The sequence below is a fragment of the Tenebrio molitor genome, chromosome 2, assembly GCF_963966145.1.
Source record: "Tenebrio molitor chromosome 2, icTenMoli1.1, whole genome shotgun sequence".
Lineage (NCBI taxonomy): Eukaryota > Metazoa > Arthropoda > Insecta > Coleoptera > Tenebrionidae > Tenebrio > Tenebrio molitor.
In genome coordinates, this window is record NC_091047.1 from 2,986,390 (window position 1) to 2,997,851 (window position 11,462).

General features: G+C 40.1%; 1 protein-coding gene across 4 annotated transcripts in view; it reads left to right on the forward strand.

Annotated features, from left to right (window-relative positions):
- Nucleotides 1-11,462, forward strand: part of fus (fusilli) — a 36,068-nt gene that overhangs the window by 20,160 nt on the left and 4,446 nt on the right. For 2 of the 4 annotated variants that reach the window (XM_069039297.1, XM_069039298.1), the window contains exons 3-8: nucleotides 2,914-3,003; nucleotides 6,316-6,370; nucleotides 7,160-7,270; nucleotides 7,682-7,952; nucleotides 10,926-11,141; nucleotides 11,197-11,427. In XM_069039297.1, coding sequence (XP_068895398.1) covers nucleotides 2,914-3,003; nucleotides 6,316-6,370; nucleotides 7,160-7,270; nucleotides 7,682-7,952; nucleotides 10,926-11,141; nucleotides 11,197-11,427 — 974 coding nt within the window. Of the gene's footprint in view, nucleotides 1-2,503; nucleotides 2,870-2,913; nucleotides 3,004-6,315; nucleotides 6,371-6,899; nucleotides 7,057-7,159; nucleotides 7,271-7,681; nucleotides 7,953-10,925; nucleotides 11,142-11,196; nucleotides 11,428-11,462 lie in introns of those variants that run through there. The other 2 variants (XM_069039299.1, XM_069039300.1) reach the window with 2 other exon arrangements.

Here is an 11,462-nt window from a genome sequence, read left to right on the forward strand (position 1 = left end):
TTAGAATTTGACAAAAAAATATGTTGACAAAAATTTAGTTCTGTTCATAATATTTTTTTTGTGTTTTTAAAATTGTCGTTTTCCCAGAATAAACTAAAATTTTTAAATGTCTAAAATTTGGAATGCAACAAGAAAATTGACTTGATTATCCTAATTTGATGATTTTTTCAGAAGTTGTTTTAAGAAAAGACTTCGAAATTTTAGGTTTTTGAAAGCATAAATTTTAGTAAAGAGAAAATCTCGCTTTAGAATTGTGTCAGTGCTGTTTTAAAATGTTCAATTATCTCAGCCAAATATTTTTGATAAGCTTAAAACGTGAAGGTTAACAAGAAAATATTCTGGGTTCCAAAAAATGTGACCATTCTAAAAGGCCAAAATGTGTTATTTTAAGTTTTCTTAAAATTTTATTAACCTGAAACATGCAGTCTCGTACTTAATTGCTTGGTGGAGTATTGATTACAATTTGACGATATGTAATGGAATTCAGTTAAAAAGCTATTTCAAGGAGAGAAAAACTTGTATTGCATTGCTGCATTGTTTAAAATTGAAAATTAGATAAAAAAGGTAAGAAAAAGCACGTGTTCGTTGCGATTTGGTGGAATTTTTTTTGAACATTTTCTAGTAAGTATATCGGATGTTCATTTAAATTGATTCTCAAAGTAGGCGTTGAAGAGTCAATTGTAAACGCACCACGGTTACAGCTGTTTAAATCTAACCTCACTTTTTGCGTTGTTTGTGTTTTTACTCTGCAGACTGACGACTGGTGCGTTCACAATCGACTCTTCAACCCTAACCTTGAGGACAAATTTAAATGAACACCCGATAGGTACAAAGTAATTTAAATTTCTTTAAAAAAAATAATTGAAACATGTTGCATTGAAAAATATGTTCGTTTGTTCATTCTAGGTGTTTGGTTTTCAATAGTGGGTAATCTATTTTTTGAAACAAAAATTAAAGCTCAGAAAAATAAATTCATTAATAATTTAATAGATACGTAACTACAAATTAATGACAAATGACAGGGAATATTCTTTGAAGGAAATAGTCAACAGTAATATCCCGAGTGCACCTTAAATTATCGATAATTTTGTCGAGTGGGCCAGAGTTAGATAAAAAAAGGATTGAAACATTTTTGCTACCTTAAACTAATGCAACTTTTTTTGTCTTTTTCTTCATTTTATGTTTTCAAATTATATTTTGTATTTCATTTCTCTTTTACTTTTCCTCTCCATTTAAGACCCAGTACATAAAAGCAAAAGTTTCTGGTATTAATTTAATCTTTGACATCATTGCATTATATCTACCAACCTACCTATTTATTAATTTTGAATTTATTCCTAAATTAATTTTTAAAGTCTGCAAAGATCAAAAAACAAACAATTTTAAATCAATTTTTTCAAAAACCACTTCCCACTTCTTAATCCCTTTTCACGAACAGTCTTCTTTTTAATTCCAGTTTAAATTTTTTGCACGGGTCCGCTCCAGCCTCGCATTCTTCCACATCCGCCCCTTGTCTCTCCGTGGACATTTCTTAATCTCACGAGGGTTGATCTGAATAGATTCCTCGATCCGAACGCGCCCCTCATTCTATCCGCCCCTCGAAACTTCCTTCTCCACATTCACTCACTACTTCTCTTTAATTCATCAAAACCATCTGTGCTGCAACAATCACGAGTCCATCCTCGGAGCCAGCTTTATCTTCCCGCCCCATTCCGGTCCGGAAAAGAACCGCTCAATCAGCACCTGCAGAATAACTTCTTGCGCAAACAAGCGACGACCACAATGTACAAGTGCCGACCCGTTATCGGCAAAAATCCGCTTCCAACTCGCCTACAATTAACTGTGCAGTTACCCGGAAGGTAGCACAACGCGACAAAAACCAACAAGAAAGGAAGCCACGGGTAACAGCAGGAGAGCGCGATTAAAATGAAAGAAACGAAAAGACGCGCGTGATTGCCACTCCGGTCGTCGTGTGGGACGCAGCAGTTAAAAATTAATCGCGATTAAATTGTGTTGCGGTTTAATTGCACCGCTGTTGATGTCGTTAAACGCGAAAATCGCCAACTTTCCCTCCGATTATTTAATTATGCGTTTTCAACGACGCCATTAAAATGTAGCAGGACCGGTGCTGTTTTTGCACAAACAACTTTGTGTATCTCTTCGTTATCGCGTATGCAAATCTGTCGGTGAATTCGGCGGTTCTTCGGCAGGCGTACCAACCGCGATTTGAAATAATGTTATGCTCCAGCAACGATTTTTCACTCTAAACGACTCTGCAGGAGTGAAAGTTGATCAAATTTGTCCTTAATGATTTCATCCGAGCGGTTGCCAACCTGATCGGTCGACAGGTGCCGCGCGCCGGCGAATACTTGACATTGCAGACGTGCCAACTGTTAGACCGACCGCGAAGAACAGGCTCCTTCCGGAGGTTGCGAGCGAGCGGGCCAGATGTCAGCACGAGTGTTTGCTCCACGCTCTGACCGCTTCAGATTGAAATTTAAAACCTTCGCATCGTAAAACCATGGACGTGCCGGGCCCTCCGCAGACGACCAACGCGCCTCGACGGTCTCGTCGTCGCGCGATGTGCCTTTGTTGCGGTTCGAGGGTCGGCCCCCGCGGAGGCGGCGTCCGCGTGAGATTCGCCGGATTATATCTGCGTCGGCAAAAAATCAACCACCGCCGTTGACCGGAGCCGCCTCTGGTCTCCGTTTGGTGTATTCACGTCGATTTTTTTCAAAGTTATGCGCGACATAACTCGATAAGAAAGGCAATGTTTTGTGCCGATAACAATGCATGACCTGTGCCGCAATCGTTTCGCAGGGGAAATGTTTTAGTCGTGCGAATGCCGCGACTTAACCTACAAATACAGGTGAGTTCCACAGGTGTCCACTCTTTTCCTTAACGTCCAGACAGATTTACAAGTCAAACCCGAGGCCGAGAATGAGTTTTACAAGAGGGAAGCTAAGGACATGGTCAATATTGTACAAAGGCTGATTTTAGAAGGTGAGTGCGATTAAGTGTTGTGGGGGCGTCGCAGGGGGGTGCATCGCGACAGGTGGATTCACACGTGAGACGGTCTACGGCCCAAGTGCGGTATTTCGGGACGCCCTGTCTGTCTCTTCGTCGCCCAAAACTCGAATGCCAACAGATCTCTTGATCTCTAGGTAGTTCGGAACGGTGCAGGTGGCAGCAGTGTGACGCGACTACCGAGAACACCTCGGCACGAGTGAAATTCTCTTTTGATCATTTGTGACGGCACGCGTCGGGTAAAGTGGTCCCTAGACCACATTGTTGTCGGCAATGACAGTCGTAAAGTTTCACCCACCGGGAGGGTCATAAATCTTGCCACAGCAAGAATTCATATCGTACAATCGAACTCTTGTTCTGCCATTGGTCTATCCGCACCGTCGGACATAGCGTGATTCACTTGTTTGCCACAGTTGCAATTTTAACCAAACAGTACCGCTCTGGTCGTTTTTTCTTCATGTTTTGTGTGGCAGATTTGGATTCAATTCAATTCAAGGAAAGGAATTAAGTGTCACACAAAATTGATAGCTTTGCGTATGTTGCAAAAGTAACGACGCTTCCAAATGTAATTGCTTGTAGATAAAGTAGTACTTTACAATACAAAGTAGCACGACGTGGCGGAAAGTTGATATGGATAATTGTAGAGTACGGAGTTTTTAAAAAGTAGTGTTTTCGGCTTGATTGGAATGTTTCTGCGGTTTCGGTACTGGTGGTACTCGAGAATTCAGGTCTTCATACCAGGCTTGGTACCTAATTGTCCGTCCGAATACCGCTCAAGACTAGTTTTCTTGGTGATAATTTTTAACGACAAAAGTCGAGACAGAGGTCTGACCTGACCTTATTTCTTGCCATAGTGCCTTCGTACCACCATTTCGCCGATCCCAATATCATGTTTACCAACTGTGTTGAAAAAATACAAGAAGAGCAAATCTTCCACACTGCAAGATTCTCACTACATATTTTCTTTTTTAATTGCAAAACAGTTGAGCATTTTTTATCATTTGTCATATTTCGAAAAATTTGGATAAAATCCAGACGATATAGTCCAATTTTTACCCTTTTGCGATGACGTCATTATCTAGTGTAGTAACTTTACGTATGTTTGAGCTAGGATCAGAAACAAATTTGAATTGATCATAAATAACTATAAATGTGTCAAATTTGTTGACAATTACTTCGAAAGGTTATGTTTGCAATCAATGTAATAAGTGAAAGAAATTAAAAATTGTCAAATTGACAGAAGCATAAAATAACCTCAAAGTGACCATCAATAAATAAACGTGACTTTTTTTTTTGTTTTTTTTTCTGTTTCTGTCGTTTCAATAAAGAGAAAGCGAGGAAGGAAATCATGACGTTACCTCAAAAGGGTAAAAATTGGACTATAGGTATGTTTGAGCTAGGATCAGAAATAAATTTGAATTGATCATAAATAACTATACCTAGGGCCAGTTTACAGAAGCGAAATTAAGTTCATCGTAATCAAATGCGGGATTAACTAAACACGTGATCAGATTGAACCAATCGAAGTTTCGGATTCATGGGTTAATCGCGCATTAAAATTTAATTCGAATTAAATATTTAATTCTCTTTCTATAAACTGGCCCCTAATGTTTCAAATTTGATGACAATTGCTTCGTAAGGTTATGTTTGTAATCAATGTAATAAGTGAAAGAAATTGAAAATTGTCAAATTGACAGGAGCATAAAATAACCTCAAAGTAACCAACAATAAATAAACGTGCCCTTTTTTTTTTCTGTTTCTGTCGTTTTAATAAAGAGAAAGCGAGGAAGGAAATCGTGACGTCACCTCAAAAGGGTAAAAATTGGACTATACTTGCTCTTTAAAGTTTCTGATATTATTATAAATAGTAAAGTATTTGCCAATTGGAGATTTTTAACGGTACCATTGTGTTATTTTTGCCACCACTTTGTCAATATGACATTATCAGTTTGACAAAATGGATGGGAGCGATAAAATTCAGTACTAAAAAAAATGAAGGGCAAATTTCGAGTAGAAGTGAATTTGGAAGTAAAAACCTCAAAGGCATCAGATAAAAAAACGTAAAATTTGTTTCAAAATCAAAAATCCACCAACACTGCATTCTACATCGAAAATACAACCGACAACGTCGCCAACTTTTGTTTTTGGTGTGTTTGCAAGTGTCGGAAAAAGTGGGGTTATGAAAGAAAACTGTTGACAGTCGTTTTGGTCGTAGTTTATCGTGTTTTATTTATTCGAATTTTATTCTTCACTCGAAACGTGTGATATGGTAGCCAATTATTTTGTGTTACGTAAATAAACCCAACAGTTCGATGTCAAATTTTGGCGGAACGTTCTGCCAACATAATTCAACAGGTGGTGGATTTTTGATTTTGAAACTGAATATATTAAAGTTGTGGGCATATTCCGGAACATGTGGAGTTAAGGACAGTGACATACTTAAAGTAAGTCATATTTTGTGAATTTAAATTTGTGCAGATACCGACGTTATCGGCAACGCATTACCATGAATTTTAATGGTGTCTATGGTAAAATTTCAACTTTGAGGGAAAGCAAACACGATAGAAAATGATTTGAGTCGGTTTGCACGTTCTTTGTAGCAGTTGCGCGAGTCGTGCACACCTTTCGATGACCTCCGCAGTAATCAATCCATTTATAATTATCACACTATTTAAAAAAATGCATAAAACTTTTGATTAAAATTGTGCTCGAGTAAAAAGAAAGCAAATCGATAGTGTGCAATGAATGGCCTCCGTCACCGGCATGAAATAATCAAATTAATTTTATTACGTACGAAAGGACGCCCGCTGAGCAATAAACAGCGCCGCCCAAAAACGCCTCTCAAAACCGAAAAACCTCGGGGAGAGTTTCGAATGTTCGCGATAGCGCAACTGTTCGCAGCAGAGTCCGACTCACACCGCTAAAATCGAAATTTCTCCGCGTCGTACCACCCCGTCTCGGGTTGCTCCTCCAGATTGGCGCGTCTTTGTCGGCGACCCCGAAGGGGTGAAACCCGTCCAACCCTCGTCCGGCGGCCAAACCGCCACAGTCCGGTCAGTACCGCTCGTACCGCCACGGAACGCAGAATTTTCCCCTGGGTGGGGGTCGCGCGTCGCGTTTCCTCATCGTCAAGAAATTCGCGTCTTCCGGATGCGCCAAGAAATGCCAGTCGGCAGGTTTAACGAACCGAAGACGACCGCATAAGCACATTTTAGTTGAATTGCATTTCGACCGGAGATGTCGCGGCCTCGAAAGATGTCCGGTTATTGATTGGCGTTCTTGTTGCAGGATACAGGTTCGAGGTGCTGGAGACGGTAAATCTGACCCTGGAGCCCGGAATATGGTGAGTGGAGCGTCAGTTTTAGCCGGGTTATCGCGGGGCCCCTTATCGGACACCTAGAGATCGGCTCGTCATCGCTGGCGCGCTCCTGTCAAAGTCCAAGAGACTTGCGAAGGGGTTTTGGCAGCGGGTGCGGGACCAGTGGGACGACGCTTATCGCGATTCGGAAATTCGTGCGTTCGCTGCATGAACACGACTTTTTTTCCTTATCAGTTATTGAACAGAAACCAATCGCGTTTGACATTAAGTGCCCCACTTCTTGCCGCTGATAGCGGTCCACGTCGCGACTTCCATCTTTTTCTGGGACACGGTGGCAGTGCCGCCGCGACAGGGACGGCGACTCGCTCTGACTTTTTTTCGAAACCGTGCTGATACCACGTTCGCTTCTTGAATTTTCCTTGGAGTCGATTTTGTGGCAGCGACGCGGCTCGCCTTTATCGCAGCGCGTCTTGTTGTTCCGATTTGAATTGTGTGTAAATAGTTCGAACGAGTGATCAGAGCGACCTGGTGAATCCGTGGAGGTAGGTTCGCCGACACGTGTTGCCGCGAAGCCAAATCGTCGAGGCGTGCACGTTCGATGAAAAACTTTCAGGGTTGGCGGCGGCGGTGGCGTGCACGACGACGCGGCCCCGCTGGTCGATGGGGTTACATCACCGCACAGACACGATTAGATCCGGCTTATCGCTGAAGTATTTGTTAATGTTGTTTATTTTCTGATATCTTCGTCAACGCGTGTTGACCAAATCTCGGCCCGATTGCGACGCGACATTGTCCGATTTTTTCACGTTACAGTTCCAAAGACGATGAGATAGACAGCAACTGCGTGGTAAGGGCTAGAGGACTTCCGTGGCAGAGCAGCGACCAGGACATCGCCAAGTTCTTCAGCGGACTCAATGTCGCCAAGTAATTATCTCTCCGCTACCGCTCAAATCCTCCCATTGGTGTAACAGGTGGTTGGAGGACCACCCACCAAACCCATTTTCAAAAAATCTCCCAAAAACATCCATTTCCAAAATCTCTCCGTTCCCAAACAACCATTATCTTATCCACCGAAACAATTTAGGTTGAATTTGGCCTTCTGCCGTAATTGTGTTTGAAGATGCAATCAAAACAAATACGATCGACCTGATATCACTTATTGTCTTGGCCGAAACGTTCGTCGACGTTTTATTCGTGACTCAAGTCCCAACCAGAAAGTATCGAAAATTGTTTCTCCTCAGTTTTTTTCCTATACTCTGCCGTGCCGATCAGGTCGGATGCCGATCAGGTCGGACTTCGCCCCCGAGTGTCGATTAAGAGAACCGCGATTTGCAGGGGCGGCGTAGCTCTGTGTTTGTCTCCACAAGGAAGACGGAACGGGGAGGCGTTGATCAAGTTCGAGAGTCAAGAGCACAGAGACATGGCGCTGAAGAGGCACAAGCACCACATCGGCCAGCGGTACATCGAGGTCTACAGGGCCTCGGGCGAGGACTTCCTCTCGGTGGCCGGAGGGAAGAGTTCAGAGGCTCAAGCGTTCCTGTCTCGAGGGGCTGCCGTCATCGTACGCATGAGGGGGCTGCCCTACGACTGCACAGCAAAACAAGTCGTAAGTTGAATGTCGAGAGAGTAGTGACGTGTTTGCAAATTGGACCAGTCGAGTTTTCGAATCGATTTAATGTGGTTTTGAGCGAATCCAAAAAGTTCAATGGTTTTTGCAAGAGTTTTTCCACTAGTTACGAAAGAAGTTTCGCGTTGTTTTGGTGGTACTGCAGTTGGTCATAAATCTGCGAGGCGTTGATTTTTACAACAAGCCCGTCCACTTTTTTAAACAAAATTTTGTAGTGTCTGTAAAGTGGTTAAAAACGAGCAAAATATTTGACGCTGTTGAAATTTTTTTATGAATGTTTTTAATGTTTGTCATCAATTTTTACCAATTTTCTTGCATTAAAAAACTTGTATAAGTAAATAGCCTTGACCGGAAGTTGATTTATATTAAATTAACCTGTCAAGTCTAGTTTAACAACTTATTGACGTACAAGAAAATGTTTCGAGAGTTGCAAATAGGGAACTTCGAGAGCAGATTAAATATTTATTAAAAAATAAGTTAAATAAATTTGTCGATAATTATGGAATCGTAGAAAGATATAGATTTTCTCGAGGATTTTCTCTAGAATTTACAAAATGGGGGCAGTGACAGGTATTTCGGTTACTTCTGGACATTTCAGATTAATTAGAAGCTGCTTTTTTTTTTGCCGGAACGTCATAGATGTGGATTGGGGACTTGGTGTTAAGTTGGCACCACCAGAAAAAGTAACTAAGGGGGCTTACAAGGCTCAAAATTTAAAAGCAGGTTTACACGTGATCTTTTATTATTATTCTGCATGTTTGTATTTTACGAGTGATAATGTGCCCGACGGAATTAATTAAAAATGCAACCCACAATACATTTTCGAATTTCCGAAAAAAGCTGGCTACTGAAATTAAAATATCCAGCTTTTTTCGGAAATGGCTAAACACAAACAAGAGATTATTTAATATCTAATGCATGAACAAAAATTACCTCTGTATCATTTTCGATGTTTGTAATGTCACTTCAAGTGTTCATTATGCTAGATTCTTGAGGCGCGCACTCACTTCACAAATTCAAACAAAAAATCGCAACGGAACGGGTCAAAACAGCAACACGATCAAAATTAATAACTTTTAAAGCCAAAGAAACGCAAAACAAAGCTCTAAGATGAAAAATCGCAAATCTAAATGCTTGACACTTGACAGCACTGACAATTTCAAATTTGAAATGTCATATAATTTATTTTTCGCGTGGGTTTCATAACAACCAATGAGAATCAGTGGCGCGAATGTTTCAAGATATTACCAACACAATCTATGATACTTTGTTAATATATTAATGTTTTGGTTTGGTTTTTTTTTAACTAAGGATATTTAAAAAACTGCATTCTAGCAGTGGACGTAGTCTATTTGGAATTTATGAGAGATTTCTCACTAACGTACAGTGCAATCATAAGTTTTAAACGACCTTGAGTTTGACAGTCCACATCTAAAACGTTTTTTAGATACTTCACGTCATGTCGGAGCTAAATTCGACATCTGACATATCCAACTTTATTCTTGATTTTTATATCAATATTAGAGTTGCCTGTTTTGATTTTTAATGAAAAACTGTAATAAAAATGTCTGTAAATTGTGGATAAATACTCGAATAAATGCTGTAATGTTATCTTTTTTATATTTGCAGACGTTCTGAATCTCGTATTGTATTAAGAGGGGATTCCTTTTATTTATTAAAAAATAACTGTATTCATTTATGAAAATGAAAACCGTTATGGAATCGCAAACTGACAAGATTATGACGGTAAAAAATGTTTGGGATATTTCTGAATATTTTAGTTCAGTCAGAAATGAGTGATTTAATTTATTCCAAATGAAAATTTTTTTGTGGGTAAATAAAATGCAATTATCAAATTTAATATTTTAGCGAGAGGATTCTCCTTATTTATTAAAAAAATTCTTACTCAAATTGCTCAGCCAATAAATAAATTTTGTTCATTTGTGAATGAAAATCGTTGGGGAAATTCAGAATGATAAATTCTCTCCGGAACTCACAAGATTATGACAGTAAAACGTATTTGGGATGTTTCTGGACATTTTAGTTTAATCAGGAGTTATTTTTTATATTTTACTTCTGTCTCACCTTTGAAACCAAATACGAGTGATGCTCCAACGTCATGTCGGAGCTTAATTCGGCCCCTCATCATCAGACATATTTAATTTTTGTCTTGATTTTTTTATATCTATTTTAGAGACACATTGTTGAATGTTGTGACACTGTAAATCAGTAAAAAAAATCAGGAGTACATTTTATGTTTTTTGCAGATGTCCTGAATTTCATATTTTAATAATAATAGGATTCCCCGTATTTGTTTAAAAAAAATCAAATCCTGAACTGACAAAATTATGACGGTACAAGCTATGTAAGTACTCAGGATGTATCTGAACATTTTTCTTGAATCGGAAGCTGTTTTTTTTTTCATTTTCTTTTTGTCTCACCGTTCAAAGCAAACATGTAGTGACGCTTCAACATCATGTCGGAGCTAAACTCGATCCGTCATCGTCTCATCTAAAATGTATTTATTTTACACATTGTTTTAATTTTGAACGAACGATTCAATTTTTTTTATTTGAAAATCTTGCAGGTAAATATTCGATTGAATGTCGTAACACTAGAAAATAAATGTCACAGGTATATTTTATGTTTTTTTTTTTAATATCTAAAACTTCATATTTTATTAAAGAAGATTCTCCTTAAGTGTCAGCCGATAGTTTTCTGTCAAAATTCAAAATAGGGATAATCTGGCGTTATAAACCACCCACTTTTGAATACAAAGTACTTTTGATGCGGTCATAAATTTAGATATTATCTAAGCGAGCGCTCATTCCTCGACGAAACCGTTTCACCAGGTTTCGATATTTTTATTGTTTCGTCGTAAAATCCGCGTCTCAGAGTCGTAAAGAAAATTTACGTTGCGGGCTGAAAATATTTTAATTTGTTCGATTCCAGTTGGACTTTTTCGCCTCCGGTGAAAATTCGTGCACCGTCTTGGACGGAGCTGACGGAGTCCTGTTCGTAAGGAAGCCGGACGGCCGAGCCACCGGTGACGCTTTCGTCCTGTTCGCCAACGAATCGGACGCCCCCAAAGCTCTCTCAAAGCACAGGGAATGCATAGGTTCTAGGTACATCGAGCTGTTCAGGTCGACGACGGCCGAAGTGCAACAGGTTTGTGCGGAAACGGTCGCCGGCGGAGCTTTTGCAATTTTCCTTTGCGTTTCAGGTACTTAACAGGTCGTTGGAGTCGCGAACCTACGAGCCCGAACCGTTGCCGCCTTTGATACCGCACATGCCTTTATTGCCTCAACATTTTATCACGTCCGGGACCAAAAAAGAATGCATCAGGTTAAGAGGACTGCCTTACGAGGCTCAAGTCGAACACATACTCGAGTTTCTCGGAGACTATGCCAAAAATATAATTTTCCAAGGGGTGCACATGGTGTACAACGCACAGGTGAGTGACGGCGGCGGGAGGCGGCGGGAGTTGAT